We start from the raw sequence: 26,230 nt of genomic DNA on the forward strand, positions 1-26,230 counted from the left end.
TGAGGGCTTGCACGCTTCAAGGACGATGATGATGATGATGATGATGATGGTGATGGGATGATGATGATGACCCATTTTTGACAAAAGAGAGCACAGTGTGTGCTGCCCATTTTCGACACAGACAATCTCGGCGTGATTTGCTTGTGTTTGAGAGTGCATGCTTGACACAGAGAGAGTACATTTGTGCAGTTGTGAGAAAAAACCCACATTGAAAAACACAGAGAGGAAAATGGTTGACACGGTGTTTCTGTTAAAGCCAAATTTCCTGAGAGTGTACTTATTTATGGTAAGAGTGTGGATTTGGAGTCTATCTGTATCAGTATAATTGCCTGTTTTTGAGAGTTTGTGCTTTGATTTCGTCAAGATCCAAGCTTCCTCCTCCTCTACCCATCTTGCCTTGCCGTCTGAATTCTCCCTGCTCCTCCCAAACCTCGCATTTCTCCTCACCAGTTTCCTCTCTGCAGTTTTTTAGCTTCAACTGATTTTGGGTTCCCTTCCAGCTCATCCAGCCATCCTCCATTTGGGTTTTGCTTCTTCCAAACTTTTTGCAGATCCGATCAGTGCAAAATTGAAGCCGAAGCCCTGCGATTGCCTTGAGATATCCGCTGTTTTTCTCTAGCTTGTTGACACTGGTTGCTTCACTTACCTCAGCTTAGCTTTTACGCCTCGGAGTTTGAAGTCTGCACGACCGCGCATAGTTTGCGGGAGCCATGGCATAGTGTTGCAGTTGTGAATTGCTGGGAGCGCTTGAGAGCCTGGTTCCGTACCTGCCAGATTGCCAAATATTATTTGTGGTCATTAGAACACACTATATTGGCACAGCTGTAGCGCGAATGGATGACTTTCGACAATTTCTGTCAAACAGCTATAGATGCGAGCACGCTACACAGTGAGATGTATGGTTTGAGAAATAGCTTCTAGGACAAGCTGCATCACGGCAAAAACAAGGCAAACGAAAAGCATTGCTTTGGGTCTAGTCAGGGATATAGATTAGGATTGTATGGGCGATAATGCTCTGAGCGGCCTTTTGCCGGGAGGATCGTCTTCTGTTTTTCTCTTCTCGTCGTCCCCGTACGATGAAAGATGGGCTAAGGCTGAGATGTTTGCTGCGGACCTTATTGGACGCATCCAACCCTCCATACCTTCAGAAGAACGGAGGAAAGCTGTTATTCATTATGTGGAGCAATTGATTCAAAGATATTTTGACTGCCAGGTGAAGCCTTCGGAATATTTCCCCTGCTCGTCCTTTTTCCCAGCAGATAGACGTTATGTAGTTTCGTTTGCTCTACTTCGCAACTGCTCCTCTACTAATCGTTGTCGGGAATGTAGGTATGCACATTTGGCTCGGTGCCACTGAAAACCTACCTTCCAGATGGGGACATAGACCTCACGGCCTTCAGTTGGCTTCAGCAATTGAATGACACGTGGGCCAATGATCTCCGTACGCTACTCGAAACTGAAGAGCACAACAAGGATGCCAAATTTTGCGTGAAAGAAGTTCAATGTATACATGCTGAGGTGGGATCTACTTGATATCTGGGGGGTTTAGAAGTATTCAAAATTCTCACAGAAAAACTATTGTTTTGAACTTGAGAAAATATATCCGCGGTTTTATCTTCTTCTGGCTGTCTCTGTTACTTTCATCTTCTTTCGTGTTGAGCATGAATGTATTCATTTCAGGCTGCTCTCTTTTGATCGTTTTTTGGATTTTCTGGATAATTGAAATTCTATTTTCGTCCAATTTTATGTTTCTCTCAAAATGTTGCTTTGCTGAAACCTTGTACTAGGACGGCATTTGAAGTCTCCAATTTAAGTTTTCCACCTGTTCTGGTATTTGTATCAGACGTTCTTGTCCTTTATTGGTTGGAGAGTTTTCAGCTTCAGCTAAGCTTTGCTGCTTGTATTCGCATCACTACACTTATGGAAATGCCATTGCGCTCTTTTTTCGTAGTTGTGTTTGCTCCTCTGTTTGGGACCTTTGGCCACAGTCTGCAAATCCAAATTTGATGCCGAATTGGGGATTCTTTTTGTGGATGTGGTGAAGTAGAACTCTGATCTTCTTCCTGCTTCACGTGCTCTCTCAGAGATCATTGCCCTGGCATGAGGGCGTTTGATGGAAATTTTGGCAAATTCATTCTTATTTCCTGTTGATGCATAATCGTCACTAGGAAGTGACTGTGTGGTCAAATACCACTCTCGTCAGTTTTGCAGATTTGCCCTTGTGAGGCAGAAGTTGTGTTTTTTTGCAATGACAGAATATTTTGCAGTGTTCTGTAATGGCGTCTGATGCTCTTTCACAGATTGTTATACGGGAGCAAAAAGAGGCATGAAACGTTTGAGTACATGTGATTGCCTGTGCTGTAATCCAAGCCTTTGTCATGCTGGGTTGAAAAAGCAATGTAAAGTTAAAAAAATGTCTTTCTACAGCTTCTCTGAAGCCAAGTAAACGTAGCTCAAAATGTCAGGAGTGATGTTAAAAGTGCGTCATGCTCACTCAGCATGCATTAGAAGAGAATGAATCCGCTACACCTACATCTGAATTTGCAGTGCTAGAATGGCTGTGGTGTGACATCTTCTTGTGAATTGTTGCAAATATATCCTACCTTGCATACAGTAATCTGTGTGTGTGACTCTTAGGTGAGTAGAACTGAACTATTTAATAACTTCTAGCATGTCATTCCACTGCTTACTGAATACCTCACGGACGCTTTGTCCGAGAAAACTGGGAAACAACAAAGCTGTGGGGCAGGAAGATTCGGTATTAGAGATTGTGAATATTGGTTGTGCAGAATGCTATTGTTGTAAGATAGATGAGGAAGCCTTTGGTGGTTCCCTTAACAGTTTGAACCACAATGTGTCTTGACTACTTAGTCCTTGAATGCACAGATGCTTCGATGCCTTCATCTTTGAGGCAAAGATTTCAGGAACCGGAAGGGATTGCAAGGGCTGATGTCTAAAGGCTGTCAAGCTCAAGTTTTGAGTTGAGACTTCGCGTAAGCTGTGTGTGCCCTTCCTGAAAGAACAAAGCCTAAGCTCCAACTTCCTTCTTGACGAGGCAGGCTTTCTGCCTTCAATATGGTGCTAATTGATGGTGGGGGAAATTAGAAAATCCGCCCCCTTCAATAAGCAAAACATGTTACACCCCTAACATGCTGTGTGTGTGTGTGTGTGTGTGTGTGTGTGAAGGTCAAGGCTGCTAGGAAGGATGGAAAATGGGCAGTATATCGTGAGTGTGGCCCTCATCAAGGAGTTTAAATCCAAACCAAAAGATCCTCAGTCTTAAACTGATGTATTTCTGTTTATTGTCTTAATTTTCAGGCTACAATGTAGGTATCTTATAATTACTTGGAGTTGCTTTATGCACTCCCTGGGAGCTGCTCTGTGCCCTCCCTGAACGGATGTATTAGCTGGGTTTTTGGCTGTCCCAAAACCTGTTGGTCTTCCGTGGACATTAATAGACTTTCTTTCTCTCTCTCATATTTTTAAATTTGTTTATGCCTACCATGCCAATGTGATAGATGACTAGCTGAATGTGCTTCTCACACTGCTATCATGCAACATACGAGAGCTGAAGTTCGCACCTGGATTATACCAGGGAGTAAATTTGAACTTCTGGATACAAAGCTAGGGAAGGGCATATTTTGTTGCCATTCAGTTTACGTTCACCTCTCTGAGAGATCAACTGCGTTTAGGGGACCCTCTTTTCTTTAACATTTTGGTAAGCCAATATCTCAGGTTTTTAGTAACTCTTGAGACATCAGAAGTGCGGTGCAGGTGGAGGAGGTTTTAATGCTTAGTGGTGGGCCACCACTCATTGCCGCTCATGAAGTTCTCAGCCTAGCATGAAAATCTTCGTTGGAATCAGTTTAAACTATAAATTGCAGCTGGCAGGTAAAATATGGTGAATGATAGCCTTAACAACTTGCTGGACTTTGAAAACCACTATAGAGCAGCAGTGGCTGCCACAGGGCAGCCATGCAACTCAGCAGTGGCTGCCACAGGGCACCCATACAACTCAGTAGCAGCAGGCTATACAGCCACACAAACAGGCCGTACAGCCATGCAGGTAGTGCAGGATTGCAATGCAGCAGTATGAACAAGTCTATGGGCTTTTGGAGGGCCACAACAGTGCAGGTAGCAGCAAAAAGAAGGAACAGACCCTCCATCAGATTTACCAATAATGAGTGATCTCACAACTTTGTAAAACAGCAGCCACATCAACGCTGGAAGCAATTTCAGTCTGCTACAGTTTCCCAAACTCATGCTCTTATTGAAATCTGTTAACCCCCTTCTCCATCTTTTATTAGCCAGGAGTTATATCATCTATACCTCTCTGGAATTTTGGGATAGATTGCGGTCCAAAGGTATTTTTCCAACTGAAGTCGCCTTCAATTTTACATCATTTTACATCATCTTCCTTTTTCCCACTTGATATTGGTCATGGCCCAGTGATCAAGTCTTTCCGTGACTAGCACCTTGCATGAGTTGTCTAGTGGAAGGTGTCATGTGGTATCTATCAGGTTTTCCACTGGATTAGCTGGCTTTCGCAGAGTTGGCCCCTGTGTTGCACACCTGTCTTGAACAGCTAAATGCTGTGTTTGTTTGGTGCTCTTAATTTTTTGGATAACTGATTGAGAATTAAATTGAGTTACAGCCATGAAGCAACCTTGCCTGTCCATTGCAAGTGACTTTGATTTTTACCCATGCCTTTCAAAGGCACCTCCATCCGTCGCTGGTATATGGCTCAGGATTACATAAGCTCATAACCAAGGATACTTATTTCATTTCTTGAAACCCGACGGTCTTAGCTTTTCTACGGTCCTTAACATAGACCTGACGGTCTTAGCTTTTTTACGGTCCATAACGTTGGAAAAGATGCGATTGGTTTATTGATAGATAAATGGAGGGACTTCCAAGCCAATCTAGCAGACAGAAGGTTGGTGCTCAACCATTGCATATACCCTATCTCCATTTTCTACTTGTCTTGCTGGTCCCCCTCTAAAGCTGGTCTGGACAGATTCATCAGGATACACAGATCCTTTCTGTGGGGGAGAAACTCTAGAATTTCCAAGGTAAGTAAGATGGTCTTTCTGGACCAAGGCTAAGGAAGAAGGTGGCCTAGGAGTGATTGATATAGCCCTAGCTGCCAGAAAACTTTCTGCTACATGGGTGGTTAAGGCCATAATGGACCCAGATTGTGATTGGGCTCAGCTTCTCTTAAGAGACATGAGGTTAGCCAGACCAGTTAGGGCTCCTAAATGGAAAAACTGCCCTATTCTTTCTGCTCTGTGCAATCGTGAACCCTCCAAAACCAAAGGAAGTCCTCTTTGGCAATCCATTTGGAAAGCTTTTGCGGAAATAAAGGCCTTTATGCAGTTCTCTGAAAAGGGAGCCTTTATGGCTATTGACTCTATATGGGTGTCCACTATTTTTAGAAATGCCCGACTTAAGATGATCAGTTACTTCTGGCGAGCTTTATGTTTAGAAAAGGGCTTCAAACTTGGGGACAATTATTGAATAAGGAGCAGATAAGATGGAAAACTTGGCCATAAATTAGAAGGGAGTTTGCTTTAAATAATTAGTGCCAGATGTTGATCTTGAGTAGGTTAGAACAATGGCAAGGTAACACATAGTGGAAAGGAGGTACCTTTTTTATTTATCACAGGGAATTTAGCTGGGTGGGAAGTGCTTTACTTCTCCCAATTCCTATCCCATCTACTGATATTGAGGACATCTTCAGAACTCTAAATGCAAGGTGGCATCTACAGGATAGCAGAGACAAATGGTATGAGAAAGCTATGGAACAATAAGGTACCTAAGAAAATGTCTTGCTTAGCCTGGCTCATACTTTACAAAGACCAATGCAAGGGGTCTTAGTATAGGGAAACGAGATGGAAAATGCAGGAGATGTACTGGTGTAATTGAAGACATTTTTCACCTTTTTGTTGCTTGCCCTCATGCTAGAAAAGTGTAGAAATGCATTCAGATAGAAGTTGGGGAACATATAAATTGGAAAGCTATTCTCTTGGGTGATGCCGTCAAGATCAAGCAGGAGACATGGTTTCAAATCAGGGCTCATGCTCTGTGGTTCATTTGGTGGGACATGGTTAATGATTGCGTGATGAATACTGATGCTTTGTTTATGTCATGGTGGGACATGAGAAAAGAAGGCTTGACTTCCAGATAAGTGCTTACAATCTGGACCACACCAGGCTAAGCAAGGAGCTTGCTGATCACATTAGCAGGTGCACTAAGTACTATCACAAGACTCCCCGTACTCAAGATGTTACTCCTCATAGTCATGCTGTACAGGATATCTCCATTGATGCTGCACAAGGTGTTGCCTCTTAGTTTGCTGCTGTTGCCACTGCTCAAGATGGTGATGTTATTGATGATGTTGCTCAGGGGTTTTCTTTCCAGGTCCCCTCATGTTTATACAGGAAAGATTAAGCTGTCAACCTGTTTTCCCTCTGTCAAACAACACTGAAGCACAGATGCGGGGTGCTGGCCTCCTGTGTTGTTTTAAAACATTATATGCTACTAGCTGGACTGAGCATGACTCTGCTCATGTCCTACTAAGGATAGAATTTTGATGTATAAAGCTTTATGATAATAATATAATCACTCTTTTTTTGCCCAAAAAGAAAATGAAAGATTATGTTTCTCTATTTGGAGGAGTGTCTTGATAATCCATTTGGAGGCTAGTCGATTTGCTACATCAGCCATGCCATATTGGCCTCCCTCCTTGTTGGACACATTGCAAGCATCCCACCCTACATGGGTTATCTTCCTTTGATTGGGATCCATTCCATGAAAGGGACGTGCATGTTGAGATCGATATTGAGTTCAATCTTGGAACTCCTCCTATGTTTTATTTAGAGGATAGAGAGTAGGTATAAACAACGGTTTAAAACCTTTTCCCTGCCTGCCAAACTGACTTGATGCCCCTTCCACATTTCCATTCTTGTTTGAAATTGATTAGCAAAGTAGTCCCATCTATTCTTCATAGTCACATCAAACCTCATTGGAATATTTAACTACTTAAAAGACTTGGCCTTTTTCATCCTGTTCTCTTCCAAAATATCTTGATTTTGGCCTCTTTAAATATAATTATTAATAATGTGTTTTCTTACGGTTTATTCCAGAACCTGACGCATTGCAAAAATGTGTAGGTAGCTCATCATGTTGTCAACATCTGCATTTGTATTTCTCGATGCTAGATTGGTATCATCTGCAATTTGCCGAGAGCAAGACAGTCGCCATTGGTTGTTAGGCATAAGTGGCCTAAAATGGTGTCCTTAAAGTGGCCTAAAAGGTTGTTAGTGCGTAGTTAGGACAGCTAGGACAATTAGTAACAGTCCTAGGTCGTAAGCGATGCTGGTGTCCTAAGTGAACTAGTACCGAGTAGGAAAGTGACCAATGGGCTCAATTTGGCTCATGAGCTTAACCTCTCCCAATAGACTTGGAGTGTAGCCTTGCATCGATACTATTGAAACCAAATTCAGGATTATGAAATCCCACAAAATACCACATGAATAGCTAGAAGAACAAAAAGTAATCTAGTGAGAAGATGGTGATACTGACTAGGTATAATCTTCCCCTCTTTCATGTAATCTTTAGATGCCATATATAGTATGTGCCTACATAGTTGTAGCATAGCTAATATATTGGAAGATCATAGTATTTCACATGCTATGTCTATGTTGTTCTGCAGGTCCAAATAGTGAAATGTCTGGTTGAGAATATCATTGTTGACATCTCTTTCAATCAACTGGGTGGATTATGCACTCTGTGTTTTCTGGAAGAGGTACATTAAAATTTTCAGCCTATAAAGCTTCAAAGTCTATTCTGTATGCCATATTCAAGTGCAAGCTTGGATTGCAAACCTACAAGAACGAAGGTTTTGGTTGTCACAAAATGGAATTTTTGCAGGTGGATCATCTCATAGGTAAAGACCATTTGTTCAAGCGAAGTATTATACTCATCAAAGCTTGGTGTTTTTATGAAAGCCGTATCTTAGGAGCACATCATGGGCTTATATCTACGTATGCTTTGGAAACACTTGTTTTATATATCTTCCATGTGTTTCATGCATCACTTCGTGGTCCTCTTGAGGTAAGCATCCAAAAATTCTCCCATTGTTTGTTTTTGAGGTAGCTATTAAAAAATTCTTCTGTTCACATACTCTTCAGGTCATGATGTTAAGTTCATACTTCGAACCTTGTGATTATATTTTAAGAATTATGTCCAAGTTAAGCAAGTTCCCACAATTGAAATAGAAATTTGCCTTATTGTTTTGATTTGATATGACAGGTCTTATTCAGGTTCCTTCAGTTCTTTAGCAGATTCGATTGGGAGCATTACTGCCTCAGTCTATGGGGTCCCATACGCCTCTCAGCTCTTAAAGATATGGCTGGTGTGTGTGGATATCTGTAAATTGTGAGGGAATAGCAATACGACGTGAACAGAAGTGATGGCTCTTTTGAGATTTTACAACTAGCAGTAATTTTGTCATGCTCTTTTTAGTCCTGAGTATGTGTCTTATAACATACGGATCATTATTTGACAATTGAAATAGTCCACTCTCATCTGATTTCTGCAGCTGAACCACCCCAAAAGCATGGGGGACAGCTGTTGCTCAGCCATGCATTCTTGTATGCATGCAGTCAAGCATATGCTGCCTTACCTCTAGGCCAAGATACTCAAGGAAGAATATTCAGTTCAAAGTACATGAATGTGGTGGATCCTCTGCGGATCAATAACAACCTTGGACGCAGTGTAAGCAGAGGTATCAAATGTGCTGGAAAGTATTAATTGAATCATCCTGTGCTACCCTTTGCAATTATCAGCAAGTGAAGTGATGATTCCTAGATCAAATTTCATTCTGGCATCATTTTGACAAAATAATGCTATAACAGGTAATTTTTACAGAATACGCAGTGCTTTTGCATATGGAGCGAGAAAGCTCGAGAAGATACTTCGTGGTCCGGCTGAAGAGCTTGCAGGGAAACTTGATGACTTTTTTCTAAACACAAAAAAACATTGCACTGGGGATCGACCTGATGCTCTTGCTCCGGATTTAGAATGTCTGAATGCAGTGGGTCGTGTTCCTTGTGGGGCTGAAGGAGAAAATCGGTCGAGTGATCTGGGTCAAGCAAATGTAGCCAGTGCTGCAAAGGACCACTCCAATCATGTGCTACAGACTGGTGGAGCTGCGGCCTCCTCTTTAACTGCAAATGCAATCATTGAATCAGAAGAAACTGTGAGCCATGCTATTGATCCTAGCAAGAATACAATCCCTGCCTCGGGGTACCTTGCCTCAAATGGTCACATTCATGGAGCTGCAAATTCCATTACAATGGGGAAGGCAAAAAAAGGCACTGCAAACAGAGGCAGGAATCCATCTGTGCTTGTATCAGAGCGTCCGAGTACAAGCACGATGAAGCTAAAAGGGACAGATTCAATTAAAGTTACTGGAATGGCAAAGCAAGAATCGAGTTCGGATTTTGAGTGTGTGCCTCATGCAAATGAGCTCACAGTTAATAACAGGGGAGATGTAGAGAATGCTAAAGACCTGGCAAGCTACCAGGATGGTTTCTGTGCATGTGCAACTCAGAAGCATCTGCACAAGCAAGCCTCATTCTGCGAACCAATACCAGTGTCCTATGAATCACGATCCATTTCCTCTTCAGGTCCCTCTCTTTCATGTGCAGCAAGGTTGGGAAATCAAGCCAGTGCTCATAGTTTGAATAGAGGGCTGGAAAGTTTAAGGAAAGAAAATAAAAGAAGTGGGCATTATCACCCTGTGTCCACATGTTGCTGTCAAGCTCGAATTAGTGACGGAGGAAACCAACCTTGTGTTAATCATCCACTCGTCCCTTCTACGGTGCAGGCTTCTATGATACTTGCAAGTGTTTCACCCTGCTTTTACGAGGCTTGCAATTTTCAGTCTGCTGTTTTACCCCAGGTTTTACCTGTAGCAAATCATCACCCACTATCTGCACATGCTCACAACCTGACTCTTGGATGCGCTTCTTGTGTCCTTGAGCACCAAAATCAACTTTTTTGTGAGGAGCATCAGAAATCATGTGTATCCTCTTTGAGAAGCACAGCAATAAATGAGACTCATGGTGGCTCAACAGATACATTATGCTCTAATGAAAATGGTGTGGCAGCTCCTGTTGTTCCTCCTGTGTTTCCTTCAGTGGTCCAGAGTTCAGATCTTTCAGATAGAAGTAGGCATATGGCTCATGCATCAACAAGAAATGAAGTAGGCAGCAGGTCAAGTTTTGAAGATTACGGTGACACATTTCATGTTAGTTCTTCAGAGTTGGAAACCAGGTCTGCTTTGACAGCTAAAGGCAGTGAAGCTCAAATACTGCAAGATGGAAAAGAAGTGATAAAGGAGAATACATTAAGTTCATCTAACAATGATTCTGACTTGCATTATATTCATGATTGTGTTAATGCTACATGTGGCCATTGTGCTGACCGTATCAATGCATCGGGGCTGGAAGCACGTTCTAGTTCCGAGCTAAGTGAGAAAGAATTAGCACAACTAAAAGTGGGAGGTCAGTCTGAAGGAGAGATTTCAGAGATTGAGAAATGCAGAAATCACTTGGAACTAGTCTCAAAAAGCAACGTTGAGTCTGTTCATCGCAAAGATGTCGAGTGGACAACAAGAAATTTTGTCGCTGATAACAGGGCCAACATGCAGCAAGAAAAAGCATTAACAAGAACACAACTATCAGAAATTCTGACAGGTGCAGGCTTTTCCTTATTCCTTATTTTACTTAAAAGGGTTTTTCATGTGCTGACTTGAACCTGACCTTTAGTTATTTATGGCAGTTACTGAAAAAGAGAAGATAATTGGAGCATCTGAGGGGTCCAATGCAATACATGTGGTTGATACCAAAGGGGAAATCACAGTAGCGAATGGATCCAGTTGTCCCTTGACAGAGGCATCAACTGTGGATCAATTTTCAAACAAGCCAAGACAAGTTGATCGCCCTGGAATGATGCCTTATCCATATTTTCATCCCCCCCCTCTAGCCCCATTTCTGACTACACCTAACATCCCTTTGTCTAGCATGAATTCCATGGCTAATGGAAAAGCTGGTATAGAACCTGGTAGTTCATCTCTTAGAGTTAATAACACAGAAAATCCCTGTGAAACTTCAAATGATAACCCGGTCATTTTTGGAGTGGGTGAAGCTCTGATGGCTTCTGGAATTCCTGTGACTAATGGTGTACGACTGGACAAGGCACATGCTGCTACTGTTTTAGAGCGAGCTGAGTCAGAGGAGTTTCAGGCTGATATTCTTAGAGGTGATTTTGCGACCCATCTGCATAATTTGCAGGTTGGTCGTTGTTACCAAACCTCACTATTGTATGGACCATTAATGTTTCCATCAGCACTCATGTTTAACTCCAGGCACATGCAAGAATATGCTTGGGAGGGCCATGGCAGACTGACTGGAAACATGAATATGTTTGCACAAATGTTTGGGTTCAGACACGGACAATTTCCAGATCCAATGCCTCATGGATTGAATCTACATAATACATTTGCTTTGCCCAGTAATTTCTGTGGAGAAGAGCTGCCCAAGTTTCATCGGGGAACGGGAACTTATCTGCCCAATCTGGTATTCCTTCTACTCTCCTACTATCATGGGTCGATTGTTTTATGGGAATCACATCCTTTAGAATGCGTGTTGTTGTCAATTCAGACTGCAGGAGCGTAGGTGCTAACCTGAGACATCTTTTATGCCTATGCAGATGTCTGGCTCTTATAGAGACCGACAACTGGTAGGTGGTGGGAGAGGTTCTCGTGCAGCAAAGTTCCCAGATCGCAGTGATCCAGTAAGTCGAGATGGAGCCAATACTTTTCCATCAAGATATCGTGGGATGGCTCGTGGACAATCTAGACACGAAGGGCGCCCCCATACTAGCAAACTCGACACACGTTTGGAAAAAAATAATACTGAAAGAAAAATGGTAGATAAGGGCTGGGATATTTCTCGAGAACAAAGAATACTGCCCATCTCCCCTGTTAGCTCAGGTGCCAATATAACAAATAGTTGTGATGCTTCCACACTCCCAGTTCTTGAGCCCTTCATAGATGTGGGCAACAAAAACTATGGCAACAGGTTTCATGTTGGTAATACTTATATGTTAAAGTCCCCGGTTGTCTTTGCTCGTCCTTATGCCCACGAGAAAGCGATTTCGGTAGAAAATCTGAGGTTTGGGTCATTGGGTTCACCTAGTATTCAAAATGGAGCTGGGGAAGACCAAGAGGGGCCAGTCTCAGAGCATCAGCATAATCTCAAGTACGGTGGACCCACAAAAAGTGGTGAAACAATTGCAACGAAGGTGCCATTTGATGACAGTCAGCAGAGGTACTTGAAGCTCAGGGGACTGATTACTAGCATTCTATTTGTGTGTGCACTGTTTTTCTGTTTAAAACTGTCTCGTTTACAGAATCAAACAATGTATGGGTTGTCATTATTTTGGTTACAAGCTAATTATCTGATGTTGCGATATCTGCAAGCCTCCTTCGTGAGCTCTGTTTGATCTTCCACTGTTCTCCCTATATTTAATTTTAGAAAACATGCTGAAATTGGTTGAAATAGATGCAGAATAATCACGATCACGCAATGTGATAGGAAATAAGTTCCAAAGGGCATAATATCTGAAGGGTTTTTAAGACACTGATCTACAAAGTAGATTACTCAACGGCAGGAATGCTCATACCCAAGAGATTTTGGAATTTTTTGAAACCCAAACAACAGCTTATGCTTGGGTACTGATGAGAACACAAGCGTAGCTTTGCTTACTAAGTTATCATTATTTTTTATCTTCCTTATTTACTGATAATTTTGTCCAAGTCAATTATTAACTCCCTTTTCGTTGTCCAAGTCAATTACAATGTCCCTTTCCGTTGTCCTTATTTACTCATAATTTTGTCTAAGTCAATTACAAACTCCCTTTCCGTTGTTCTTGTGCTTGTTTTATAAAATATTTTAATTCGTAAGATTGGATATATTCTAGTCTTATGAAGGTATTTAGATTAAATGGTTTAACATCTGAAGGATTTAAGCACACCGAACTGAAAAGCATATTACTTTAGGGCAGAGAGGAAATTGTGATGGACTTGTCTCCTTGATTGCCATATCCATGAAATTAACTTTTCTATATGGTCCTCTTCCCTGGTTGAAAGTTTCACGGGGACGTGGATTTCATGTGCAAATAACCTTGTGGACAAACCCGAAGATAGTTTGGCCATAGGGGACTGGCGTAGAGGAAGTGCTAACTTCCTAGCAGTCCCCAGATTCGATTCCAAGTGCACCCACTAGGCCCAAGTGCTAGGCTACGGCTAGAAAGAGGAGTCTAAAGGTTGGGCCCAAGGAAAACCAATGTTTCAAAAGAGGTTAGAGCTTTACTGAGGGGCCACGTGGTAGCCCTTCATGCATCACCTACCACCCTTGTCCCCTTTACTCATTACGGGATGGATTTCAGACATTTTTTTCAACGGTTACCTATTACCCTTGCCCCATTTACTCATTACGGGATGGATTTCGAACAATTTTTTCAAAGGTTAATCCTTGGCACACTTCCTATCTTTTAATACTTTTTGCACCATGAACACAATTAATTAAACATGTTGGGCCTAGAACAAATACAATCCTAGGTTTGCTAGGCTTACAACTTGGAATAACTTAGAATTGACCCAAACTAAAGCCATCTATTAGAAATCATTGTGCCCTAACTAATGTGCATGCGAGTGATCAAGGTGCTAATCCTAACACTAAAAAACTATGGGTTTTGAAGTTCGCAAACTCCTCATGGTTAAACACTGCATGATCTTGAATAACCCTCATTAAGCCAAGCCTCATTGCCCAACACACCAATGCTCACCCCAAAGCTAGTTTGACGGTGTCAAGAATAAAAGCATAGGTATTGGAGACCCAACAAGTGTTAGGAAACCCTTGTGGATGTGTGAAGCATCATGTCTCAAACGACATGTTGATAATGTCACGGGGACGTGCATTTATGAAGGGGACTAGCTGACACTTCCCAGAAGTCCCTAGGTTCACACACTAGCCCTACATGCTAGGGGCAAGGCAAGGTTTAGAGGGGTCATAAAGTTAGGCCCAAGGAAACCAATGTTTCATTGGTTAGAAGGGTTAGAACTTTATTGTGGGGGAAAACCAATGTTCCATTGGTTTTGTGGGGTTAGAGCATTAATGAGGGGGCCATGTGGCAGCTCCGCATGCACACCTACCCCGTTCCTCTCCTCCCACGCTTGTTTTTTGATGAAGGTACGGGATTTTGACGCTTCTTGCTTGCATTACTCACTTATCCCTAGGTACTCTCTCTCTCTCTCTCTCTCTCTCTCTGGCTCATTCTCCAAGGCTTCCATACGGTTGTACGGAAGCATTAATTACTATTGTACGGGATGTTGCACAGATCTTTTTGTTGGCCGTACGAAAAAGGCACACATCCCTAGGTTGCTTGTACGGACGATTGCACGCCTCTCAAGGTAGATTGGCACTGATTTCGAGGATGATGTACGGTTGCTTTTTGCACATTGTTCGAGGTGCACGCTTCCCTAGGCGGAACTTGCAGGGTGTGTTAATCTCTTCCTCCTCCTCTTGCCCATGCTCTCTTTCTCTCTTTGTTCCAGCCCGTTTTGTCTCTTCCTTCCCCTCTCCAAGCTGCCATTTCCTCCTACTACCTCTTTCTTGTTGGGTCTGTTGCCCGTGGAGGTGTTCTAGACTGGTTTGGAGTTCCTTGGAGCTGATCTGGAGCTGGACGGAAGTCGTTTGAAGCTGGTTTGAGTTCTCTTGTCACGAAGCCCCTCTTGGCCATTTAGGCAGTGAATAGGCACTGAGTCACAAAGGGTGTAACCAGATTGGAGTCAAAGGGGCTGTGTGTGGATACTCTCCTTGTATTGTGGTCACTTCTTCAGTCTGAGATCTGTGCTGATGTTTGGTCACCTTGAGAGGCTGGTCAGTGTGGGTTTTGCCAGACCTGTTGAGCAAGTTGGATGCTTTGTGGAATGCTTGGACACCTTCACAGTTGGTCATGGACAATGGTGAATGCCTTAGCCTTGCCTTGGCACTTGGGCACTAGTGTGTGCACTAGGATGGAATGCAGGTTGTAGCCAAAGTTTGGCTTGGACAGTGGAACTGCCAATGGGGCAGAGCACAAGATTGAGTCCTTGTTGTATGTACAAATTTTATTCCTAAAGAAATAAATAAATACCGGAAGGGGCGCCAAGTGTTTGGGGCCAATGTGGTGTCTTGTACTTGGTTTTGTTGAGGAGGGGCACTCTACTCTCTATCTAGTTATTTCTCAAATTGTTTCTAAGTGGTATTGTTTAAAGTTAAGTGGCTGGAAATGATGCAATGTGGATGTGAATAATGAATATGCAATGATACTTATGGTCTACTGTCCTTTAGGAAATTGAAGGCCGGTTACAGATAATGTACTATCCGGTAAGAAATAGTCAAAGGACTCCTTACTTCACAGATGTGAAGTCCACTAGCCTCCAACATCTTGTCATTGGATGTGACTATCAGGGAAACTGACAGGTCTGGTCAGTAAACATATGATCATGAAAATAGTGAATGAACATAGAATATCCAAGAATGATCCATATGTTGAGAAAAAGTGTAGGTCTGTTACATCCACTCCCCTTGCAAGCTTGTCCATGAGTTGAAAGCATGAAGACTGACATGAAAGAAAGATGCCCAATGTTCATGTGTCGGGCCTTTAGTGTCTCACATATGTAAATAGGCTATGCTCACATATGTAAATAGGCTAGATTTAGATTTAGATGCTTGTTCGGGAGAGACTAAAATGAAATCGTTTAGACTTCACAAGCAATTGTAGCTTGAATGAAGAGATTTGGACTACTTTTTGATTAGCCTTCTCCTTTAGTGCTAGCTTTCGTCATGGCTGAGTTTGCCCTCCACCTCCGGAGTGTCGACAGAAACTCAGTACGAGGACTTTGTATAAATGGATGCTCAAGTATGCGTGGGTGTGTGGATTTGTATGTGTGAGAGCATACTTTTATACTATGGTCTACACCCACTGTTGGGCGCTGATGATGTCAGTGGGGATGTCATAGTAGCTAGTCCCTGCTATGCGTGATTGAGTTTATGGTTTTCAATCTTATGAGTGACTATCGTGAGATTGAAACTGCCCTATGTTGTGTTTTTAGAGGATGAGTTTGGGAATGTTCCTGGATTCATCTAGGTATATGCTCACATTGCTTATGGCGGCAAATCATTAAGTGCATAGCGGTGGCTGCACATTGCGGAAGAGGCTGAATACAACCAGAAGCTGACTCTCAATGAAGAGGCTGTAAACTGCCGGCTGATAAAGTGGAGCCCTGATCCCTTGCTGACTGTGGAGGCTACTTGGAGGCTAGTGATGGAAGTTGATGTTATAGGGTGGAGAGGAAGGCCTTCCTCTTACAGGTTTGGACCCTCCATTGGTGGCTGACTTGGACAGAATGAGGGGTCAGTTTGTAAGCAGCTGACTGGTTCTCAGTCCATAAATAACAGACCAGCTCTTCCTCAATCTATAAACAAGCTACTTGTTCCTGAGTCCACCTAAACAGCCCGCTGCTGTTCTCAATGTCACGGGCTCCTAGATTGGGTACAAGCAAGCTTTGCTTTGGAATGAGATCACATCTAGGAGGTGATGATATATGGACGTGGCGTTTTTTCGATCCGGCTATCCACCATAGAGATGATCTATGCATACTGCTTCATTAGTTAGCTCCGTTGTGCGCAAAACATTGTAGGATGGAGGCTTGAAGGTAGGCCCAACTTGGCCAATGGCATGAACCATCTCCAAAAAATAAGGGCTCCTCACCTTCCAATGAGGAATATCCTCTGCAAAGATTGGTCTCAGTTATTGCTTCAACTCAACCTTGTTGATCTTTGGAAGGAATCACAGCCCATGTTGCCAAGCTATACTTTCCAACATAATGCACAATCCTCTTATCATGCTCGCGTGTATCGTTGGTATAGGGTTAATCCACAATATTATGATAATCTCACTTGCAAAAATGTGGGTCGACTATGCCTTTAAAGACGCATTCGCATCATGCCCCCGTTATGGTTAAGGATATCTCATTTCATGACGTGCCAGTTGGTAGGTTGTCACAAAGAAGCTTCTCATTGTTAATAATAGTTACTTGGAGCATGGTGCATACAAGGCAATGGTTTGTGATGCCATTAAGTATCTTTCAACACAAAGACATATTGATATTGATTATGCATGGGATGCTTTTGTTGCTAGAATGCAAGCAACCATTCGTGATTATGGCAAAAATTACATGAAGACCTCGAGAGACATTGTTGCTTATGCAAAAAGTACTTGCCAAACATTGAGTGAGCTTAGTCATTTTCAGACTGTCTTTCGAATAAAACATGTCTTTATGCTAGGATAAGCACTGTCTTTGCAATGCAATGATCACAAAGAAATTACTAAATGGGAGACACGAGCAAGATAGAGGGCTTTTTGGATAAAGCTTGCTCGTCAAAACAGATTTTTAAAAGCTTACATTATAAGAAACATTTGCCGATTCCTTACGTGCGAGATTCATGGAAGAAAAAGCTTGTCAAACTACTGAAGAAGAAGCAAATATGTGAATCATTGACTGATTGGAGACCTATCACTCTCACTACTAACCAAAGACTAGAGCCCTTGGCTAGCCTAGCGTTCAGCTCTATGCGTACGAATCTGAGGACCCCTAGTTCGATTCTCGGCACGGATGGTACATATCCTTTGGTCCCATAGGCCGATTTTTTGGTCTTCAGAGGACGATAATATATTCTTCTTCTTCTTCTTCTTCATGCCAGTTATTTATAAGATCATCACCAAGACAATGGTTGATCTCATCAATGGATACTTACATGATGGAATCCATCTTGCACAATATGGGTTTGTTCCTTGTAGGCATATCACTGATAATATTGCAAATGCCTATGTTGGGATAGAATATGCAAAATACATAGAGCATTATTGCAAGTTACATTGCCAAGGCTTTTGACACGGCTCAATGCGATTTCATCTCGTAGACCATGCCTGCTTGGGATTTGGCAAAAAAATCAGCATGTTATTTACTGGCTCTACAATGGCAGAGCTGCTTGTATATTGTCTGGGGATATCTCTAAGAATTGAACTCTCCGTTGTTCGGCTCGCCAAGGATGTCCACTTAGTGCTTTTGTATGCCATAGCCACGCATCCAATACTTCAATACATGGATCATCTTGTGGCTACATATATGTTGCATGGATTGGAGATTCATGGAAGTTGCACTATGGTTGCTTAAGCATATGCTGATGATTCTTTTTTTACTCCAAAGAATACTGAGAGGGATCTTTCTTTCCTTATGTATGCTCTATTATTATATGGCCTAGCTGTTGGTCTACATGTGAATTTTTAGAAGTCTAAGCTGTTGCCATTGCATTCTAAAGATTGGCATAGTCTTTTATGGCTCGGGAAATTGTTCCGCTCGCCGAGTTAGTTCGACATCTTGGTTATTCTTTGGGTTGGATGATTACTTGTCGCCAACAAACTAAGTGGGTACTTGCAACCGTCGAGTTAGTTCGACATCTTGGTTATTCTTTGGGCTGGATGATTACTTGTCGCCAACAAACTAAGTGGGTACTTGCAACATTGAAGAAAAAGCTTGAATACTAGAAATTAGCAACTTGGCCGTTGCATGTTCGATTACGGATAGTCCAATCTATTTTGGTGGCATACATTCAGTTTACCTGCCTTTGATCATGCTTAGCAATGGAGATCTTACATACTTTATGTTAGCCGTTGTGGAAGCTTTTTGGTGTTCCAAACCTGGCCGAAAAAGTTTGAGATTGCTTTCAGTGCAACGTCTCTATTCGCCAAAGATGCATGGGGGTTTAAATATTCTCAACATTCACGTGCATATCCTTGCTCATAAGGGGGAAATGATGCTGCAATTTATGCAAGGAGATCAACCTTGAGATGCCGTGATGCGCTATTTGCTTTTGCAAATCACCACCTCTGCTTTTGGTTATTGGCAGCCAACTCAGTGGGATTTTCTTTTTGGTTGTATTGATGGTAGGAAAGGCTGCCCTTGGTCTCCAAAATGTTATTTGATTGGAAGCATATTCTCTCCCACTTGGAATGGCATGATCGTGATTCTTTGCCGGACAATTCTTTAAGAGCTGAAAGTATACATTGGCCAAAGGTCTTTCACCCTCTGTTGGCTTTGCAGGAACCTAGGCATTCCTAGTTTACTAGTTTCAAAGGGATCCACTCTATGGCTAATGGGATTCACGATGATGGTAAATGATCTCTTTCCTTTGGTTGCTAGACAATATGGTTTAGGGATGCACTTATCACCCTCTCTGGCAAAATATTACTCAAATGCTTTAGCCTTTTCTGCTGGTGCCACCACTTGAGCTTGACGATAGGCTTGAAGATTGAAATCTTCCTTCCCTAGGTTCATCAGCTTGTCTCTTGAAGCTATCTCACATTATGGTACAATCCTTGTATAAAGTTTTGCTACCCCCACCTTGGGTTTCAGATAAGGAAAATCAACTCTAGCACATGAATCTGCTGCAAAGTGGTGGTCAGAGATATTGCGGCAGCTTTGGAGTTCTAAAGTTCCTCTTCGACAACAGGTGTTTTGATGATGGATAATGTTGGGGTTCTTCCATCTAGGCAGCTCTTGACACGAAGACATATTGCTCCGGCTGATTGTCACAAATGTTTGGCTCCATGGGAATCCGTGTCTCATCTCCTTTAGCATTATCCACACCAACCCGTGATTTCTTGGATCTCCTTACGTAGCGTTTGAGAGCTAGATTTCCTACTGCTACCTTTGGGAAGCATTTCTGACTTTTTGGGATTCACCCACATAGACAAGGTTTTGAGTTGTTCTTCACTTGGGTTTGTTATTGGGCATTCTGGACTTTATGGGAGGATAGAAATCATAGAGTCTTTGGTGATCCTACTTTTTCAACTTTTCCTTTTTTTCGACGCTCTCTGCAGCAATCTTTTCTTTGATTGTCTGCAAACTCGTCATATAGACTACAATGTATACTTGTCATATAGTGAGATCTTTTGTTGATGTACTCTTGAGTTCCCCATTTAGGGGAAGCTACTGTGTAATATAAAGCATAAAAAATCTCACCCAAAGAAAAAAAGCATGTGCTCTATACGGCTATGTTGTTTGAGGTCCTTGTAAACAGGTGAATACTAATCTAGTCCACATCGTCCTCGTTTTAGTATCCACCAGGTACAGACTCACTTGCCTCTTTTACTTTCTTCTCTCCTTGGCCTCTATGCATCATTTGAAACCAGCCTCAACAACGTAAAGGGTGGTCGGATCCACTTAATTATGGCATACACAGTAAATTGACAAGTAAATATGCACCACAGAACAAATCACAAGGGAGCTAGAGTGCTCCTACTCAGAAACAAGGACACCGATTGGCCCCAAATGTTGGCGCTCCTTGCAGTATTTATTTAACATTCATTTGAAGCCAAGCGGCTGATTACAAAGGTCTCTGGGAAGCTGCACCACAGGCAAACCAACACCTGCAGACTCCCCGTCCAGCCCACCCTGTAATTCCCTGCTCAAGTTCAAATGATGAATGACATCCAATCACTAGACAATCCTGTATCCTCAGCCAGTCAAAGCATGCAACAGAGACCCCAATAGCATCCACTGTCTGAGCCACACCTGCAATCGCACAACCAAGTGCCCAACCAGCCAAACACGACTGAACAACTGCAAGACAAAGCCCTCAACAGCTAAACTCTGGTGCAATCAATCGACAAAACACTTCCCAACGGGTTGCCTCGATCTATAGCCTCTCCGACCACTGCCCAACATCATAAATCAACCTTTCTTCGAGAGGAAAGAAACCCAAACGCAATAACTAGCCAGCAACCAATCAAGGAACGGCAAAAGTAGGCAAAGACAAGCCTTCTTCTACCCGGTATCCATAGAAGAAAGGTCATCCGGGCCGAAAACCCTAGATCCTGCAAAGAAAAGCTGATTCTACCCTGGCACAGCCCCAAGAGCAGCTTAGAAGCGAACACCTACGCTTGGAAAGTTACCAAAATCAGCAGCAACACCAGGAAGTTCTAGAAAGCAGATCGCAATCTTCCTTGCAGAGCCTGGACAGCCTGATACCAAATCACAATCTACTGGGACAGCTTGGACAGCGTGGAAACACCTGGAGACAAATTGCAGTTTCTTGTAGCAGCCTAGAAACACCTGGAAACAGATCGTAGTTTCCTGTAGCAGCCTGGAAACACCTGGAAATAGATCCAGAACAGGATGTAGTCACCTGGCACAGCCCAAAGGACCTGGAAATCTGCAAAGGACACCCTGGCTGAAATTGCAATATGCAACAGGCTCCTGGATCAGGTGCGATTTCCTTTGGCAGGGCCTAGATGCACTGGTACAGGTCCTGGCTGATGAGGATTTTCCCTGGCAGGCTCTGGAAGCTCATGGTAAAAGTCATTTTTGCTCTAGAAGCACCTGGCAGGTTCTAGCAGCTCACAACTGATGATCTGGCTCCCTTTGGAACAGATTTGGCCTTTTGCATCCAAAAGAAGGGCTGTGGGCTCTTTTTGGAGTCCTGTGCTAAAATTAGCAATTTTTAATTGCACCACTCTTTCGGCCCGCCAGCTGCACACTTTGGCCCTAGGAATTAATTGCCTAGTAACTGGGTGCACATTCACTATTTCCAAGGGCACACTGGGGAATTTTAATTCCCCAAGTCTCGCCCCATAGCCAGATCCTCGCGCCCCAAAGGCTCAAGGCAGTCATGCACAAATTACGGAGTCGGAAATCAAAAGTCCCATAATTTCACGTCCTCGTGACATCATGTGCTTGGTATTTCACCTCTTCTCTGATGCTGGCATCCCCTCTGCCCTCCTTGCTCTAGAGCTGTGAGCCAGCCAACTAGCCATGCTACCCTTAACCCTTCTTAAACCCGGATCTCCAAATATGAGTTGTGTTTTGATTGAAGGCCATTATGCTGCCTATCTATGGAACTGGGCAAAAGATTAAGACTCATTTTAAGCACTGGCCCGTCCAACATCCTCCTTGAGAGATATAGATATTATCTACATTTGCTGCTTCACACTTTTCAAGCTGCCTCTTATTGTCATGTCATCAAGTGCAGCATGTCCTCGGTGTCCTCACACTCTTCAATTTCAACTTTGCATATGTGAAGCCTGGTCGGATCTCTCCTGGTGGTCAGTAGCCACACAGGTTTATGTGAGGAAAGAACGTATGTTCCAATCCTGCGGCTTGATTGGCATGCGTCATGCAGGTAGATGGTATCCATATCCCTTCTTTATTTTAAAACTAGTAATCTTCCCTCAAGTCATCGTTTAAAACACTAAATATGTTTCCGTCATTCCTGCATTGCCCTGTAGGTCTCCTTTGTGTTTTCCTAAAACAGGAATCCTGGATGAAAGAAGAAATTTCTATTGTCCTTTGTATACCTCTCCATCAGCAAAAGATGAAACGGCATATAAATGTGCCACAGTTGATTTGTGTCTTGCAAACGGTCTCCTAAGCTTGCAGCATTTCACATCAGGACAGGTAATTTCTGTCTGTGGGGAGCTTGGTTTATCAGTATATGGGGCAAACACGTCTTGGCTACGACCGCCTCATTTTTATTAGCTCTCGCCGCGGTTCTTAGCTTCAAATCAAGTGCATCCTTCAAGCTTTGTAGCACTTTTGAGTGTAATAAGTTTGCGTGACCCCCAGCACTTTTGAGTTTACTAAGTTTGGCTCTTTACCTGCATAACATGGCCTTGCTTGAATTCCTCTTAGCATTCAGCTCTTGGGGCAGCCCTGGCAAACATTAGAAGGGTGGGGCTGCATATAATCACTCCCAGACACAGGTGCCATGTGAGGGGATACTTCTCTGACCCAAGAACATTGAGCCTTTCCAGCTGCCTGAGTGGCTGTTGATTAAAGAGTTTGTTCCAGCTTCTTTTAGCAATAGACATATTTGACAGTTGACTTTCAGCCACTTCCTGCATTCTCTTCTGGAATCTTGGGTTTTTAACTTCTTGATGATACATTCTCTATTGTAAGATACGCTTTGGGAAATTTTTGTTTTAATGATCAAGTCTTTCGTCATAACTTAAATATACAAGTACCATAATTGAGCTACGCATTTGGGTGAAGCATTCTGCATGCATATATAAAGTTCTGAGTCTGTCTAATATTGTTTTCTACTGGTTTGAAAAATTTGCAGCTCGTATCAGCTCAAAGATGAAGATTTTCCTCCCCTTTCATTTCGTGGTCAGCCCAGGGCGTCTACTGGCTTTGATGTTCAGAAAGGTTCAGAAAATGGACGTCCTCACTATCAAGCATGTGTGGTGGGTACATCCTCTTAGAAGTAACAATTTATTAGCAAGCAATGGCAATTCTGTTTCTGGCTCAATACTGGTATGCAGCTGAGTGTATATTGAAAACAGCTAAGCCTCCTGGTAAACTGGTGGTTAAACACCGATTTTGTAGTGATGTGAGAGCGGAAATCTTGCATGTCTGTTCACAAGTGCCTTTATACATTGATATCTGTGATAGAAAATGTTTTAAATGTGGACACACAGGTCTGCCTTTTATTGTAAAGAAAGCCAAAGAATAGAAACTTTTATGAAGCTGATATTCTCCCCGTTACAAGTATCTTCCATGTTCAATTTTTGGGGTGAACTGGTCTTTGCTATTTGCAATCAATAGCCTGCACATGTTGGTAGTAGATTTGGGGTGGTATTTTCAAATTTTGTGTTATTGAGGGTAACAGCATCGCTAATTAGGGTTGCAAATAGCTACTAAGCAATGGTCTAGTGACTGGATTTAATTGAATTAGAATAGTGGTTGTTAGTGCAATTTTCTGTCACTAAAAGTTTCTAGGTCTACCCAAAACGATGGCTGTAGTGACTCAAGACACTTGAATTTGAGGTCTATCGGTGCTTTTTCTTCTCAGAACTTGTCCCATTCAAATCCTACATCTCCCTCCTACAAACAAGTCAAATAAAACACTCAGCCTTGTTAGCTTTCACCTCTATGCAGGATCTCTTTGTTGGCAAACTTACAACAGAGGGTATGCACAGGGGAAGATTTCTCAAGAATAGACACACACATAGATATAGCCCAGGCACCCACACAGTGGTGTAGTTAATTTCAATCCAACTTCTCTCCTTCATGTATACTTAACATACATGTGCAAGCATATAAACAGACAATGCTCATGAGAGATGTAGAACCAGCAACTGTCCAAGAGATGGGCACAATACAAAAGACACGTCTAGTGTACCACCAAAAACATGGACCCGTGTACTACCAAAATATGCTGTTCTCCTACCTCGGTGGCACTTCTGTCCCAGGCCCTTTTCAGGCCTATTTGCTGGCCAGAACTCCCCGCCTTGTAGTCGCCTGTCTGCCCCATGCAACCCTACCTTGGATCTGGACCTGCTCCTGCTTTCCTGCATCAGTACAAGCCTCCAACGGTTCTGTACAGCCGTCTGCATCATCCCGTACACATGTTCCAGCAGTCCCTGCAAGGTCCTGGGCTGATTGTGATCTGTTCCAGGGTGTAATACCTGCACATATCTCTTCCGGATTGCTTGAGATGATTGCACCTTTGATCAGCTTCCCTCTACCCATCAGATTTGCTCCAAACACAGCCTCCAATGACATACAAGTGAGCTCCTGCATGCTGCCCACATGGCAGCCTATGTTCTGCCCTTGTAGCAGCCCCCTTTCTTGTATTTTCTTTGTATGTATGTGGGCATCTTGTATTTTCTTTGTATGTATGCTGCCCACATAACAGCCAATGTGCTGTCCGTGTGGAAGCCTTTTGTTCCATGTTAGATCTGATCATGTGCATTCCAAATCAATGCCCACATGTCTTCCAACACACTTGCTCTCCTCATCTGGGGCCTCCAAGATCGGGAGGTGACCATACAAATTCCAACACTCCCTGTCATTGACACATCATGGGCCAATTTCAACTCTTTGATGCAGGTACTCCATCAGCTTCCTTGGAGAAGCCTTCTGGAAACATTTGGGGGTCTTGTCTGTTAGTCTTTCAACCTTCATCTGCTGCTGCGCCAGGTCCAATTTTGCAAATAGAACAATCCTTGTGCTGCTACCGAGGATTTCCCTGTGTACCAGGCACCACCATCTTCAATAATGGTCTTGCCAGTGATCCTGAGCACACCTGATGCAAAGTGTCTCCATTTGTCCCCCTCATAATGAGTGACCAGCTTGGTGTCTTCCAAGCACCACGCTTCTCTGGTCTGTTCCGTCCTTTGACAAGATCCCCAGCCAAACTCTCTAGAAAACCTAGACCAATAAGCAAGTTCCTGTCTCCACCATTGAGGCTTCAACAATTCCACCATTTCCACCTTCAAGCAATCTGCAGAGAGGCATTGACACCTCCCCCTCTGACTTCCAAGAAGGAATAGACCCTCTAGTCTCTCATCACTTCAGAAATCCAAAGCACAGAGCTTGCCCACAGCATACTAAAGGTTCATCAAAGAAAGTACATACTCGAAGATTTGCCTGCTTGCTTGTACGTTCAGTTCAAAGAAAAACTAAACAAATGGGTTGACATTCCCCCCCTTTGTTCCATGTGTGGGAAAATGCGAGAGATCTTAATGCTCAAGTGTCATGAAGCTATGTGCAGCTTATCTATATAGCAAGTTTTGGAATCAAAACTACATGGAGACATTGTATGCTAAGTGACATCAATGAGATCTCTTCAACATCAATGACATCAATGTGTGCTAAGAGACATCAATGACATCTCTTCAACAAAGGCCACATTGAGGCCACATTGTGGCTAGCCATCAAAGGAGCTACTCATTTCTTTGGTGTGGCAAGTTAGAAACACACCAGTGTTTGGGAAACCTTGTGCCTCAGAGATAATTAGCATCCAGGTCGAAGCTGAGCTAGCATGAAAACATATTCAATTAGATAATGGAAGGAAAATGAGAAATGGCAAGAGAATGCTAGATACCTTTGGAATCACCAATATGAGCAAGGTAACTCCTTCCAAGGCTTGACAAGGTTGCACCTTTCTTTCTTTCTCTATATCTTTTCTTCACTTTAATATAGATCTTTGGTCGTTAGGAAAATAAAAGATCCACATCTCGCAAATCTGGGACTCCCTAGATACGGATC

At 42.8% G+C, this 26,230-nt stretch overlaps 1 protein-coding gene across 1 annotated transcript in view; it reads left to right on the plus strand.

Moving 5' to 3' along the window:
- The window catches only part of LOC147893808 (uncharacterized), a 23,826-nt gene extending 85 nt beyond the window's left edge, over nucleotides 1–23,741 (plus strand). The window contains exons 1-10 of the mRNA XM_087385528.1: nucleotides 1–1,213; nucleotides 1,330–1,518; nucleotides 7,715–7,807; nucleotides 7,933–8,115; nucleotides 8,314–8,416; nucleotides 8,603–8,788; nucleotides 8,919–10,763; nucleotides 10,849–11,645; nucleotides 11,779–12,398; nucleotides 23,298–23,741. The exon at nucleotides 1–1,213 is cut by the window's left edge and continues 85 nt beyond it. Coding sequence (XP_087241654.1) covers nucleotides 1,001–1,213; nucleotides 1,330–1,518; nucleotides 7,715–7,807; nucleotides 7,933–8,115; nucleotides 8,314–8,416; nucleotides 8,603–8,788; nucleotides 8,919–10,763; nucleotides 10,849–11,645; nucleotides 11,779–12,398; nucleotides 23,298–23,439 — 4,371 coding nt within the window. The 5' untranslated portion in view covers nucleotides 1–1,000 and the 3' untranslated portion in view covers nucleotides 23,440–23,741. The remainder of the gene's footprint in view (nucleotides 1,214–1,329; nucleotides 1,519–7,714; nucleotides 7,808–7,932; nucleotides 8,116–8,313; nucleotides 8,417–8,602; nucleotides 8,789–8,918; nucleotides 10,764–10,848; nucleotides 11,646–11,778; nucleotides 12,399–23,297) is intronic.
- The last annotated feature ends 2,489 nt before the right edge of the window (nucleotides 23,742–26,230 follow it).

Source organism: Dipteris shenzhenensis, chromosome 15, assembly GCF_047967505.1.
Source record: "Dipteris shenzhenensis isolate YYH24624 ecotype China chromosome 15, Dip_SZ_1.0, whole genome shotgun sequence".
Taxonomy (NCBI): domain Eukaryota; kingdom Viridiplantae; phylum Streptophyta; class Polypodiopsida; order Gleicheniales; family Dipteridaceae; genus Dipteris; species Dipteris shenzhenensis.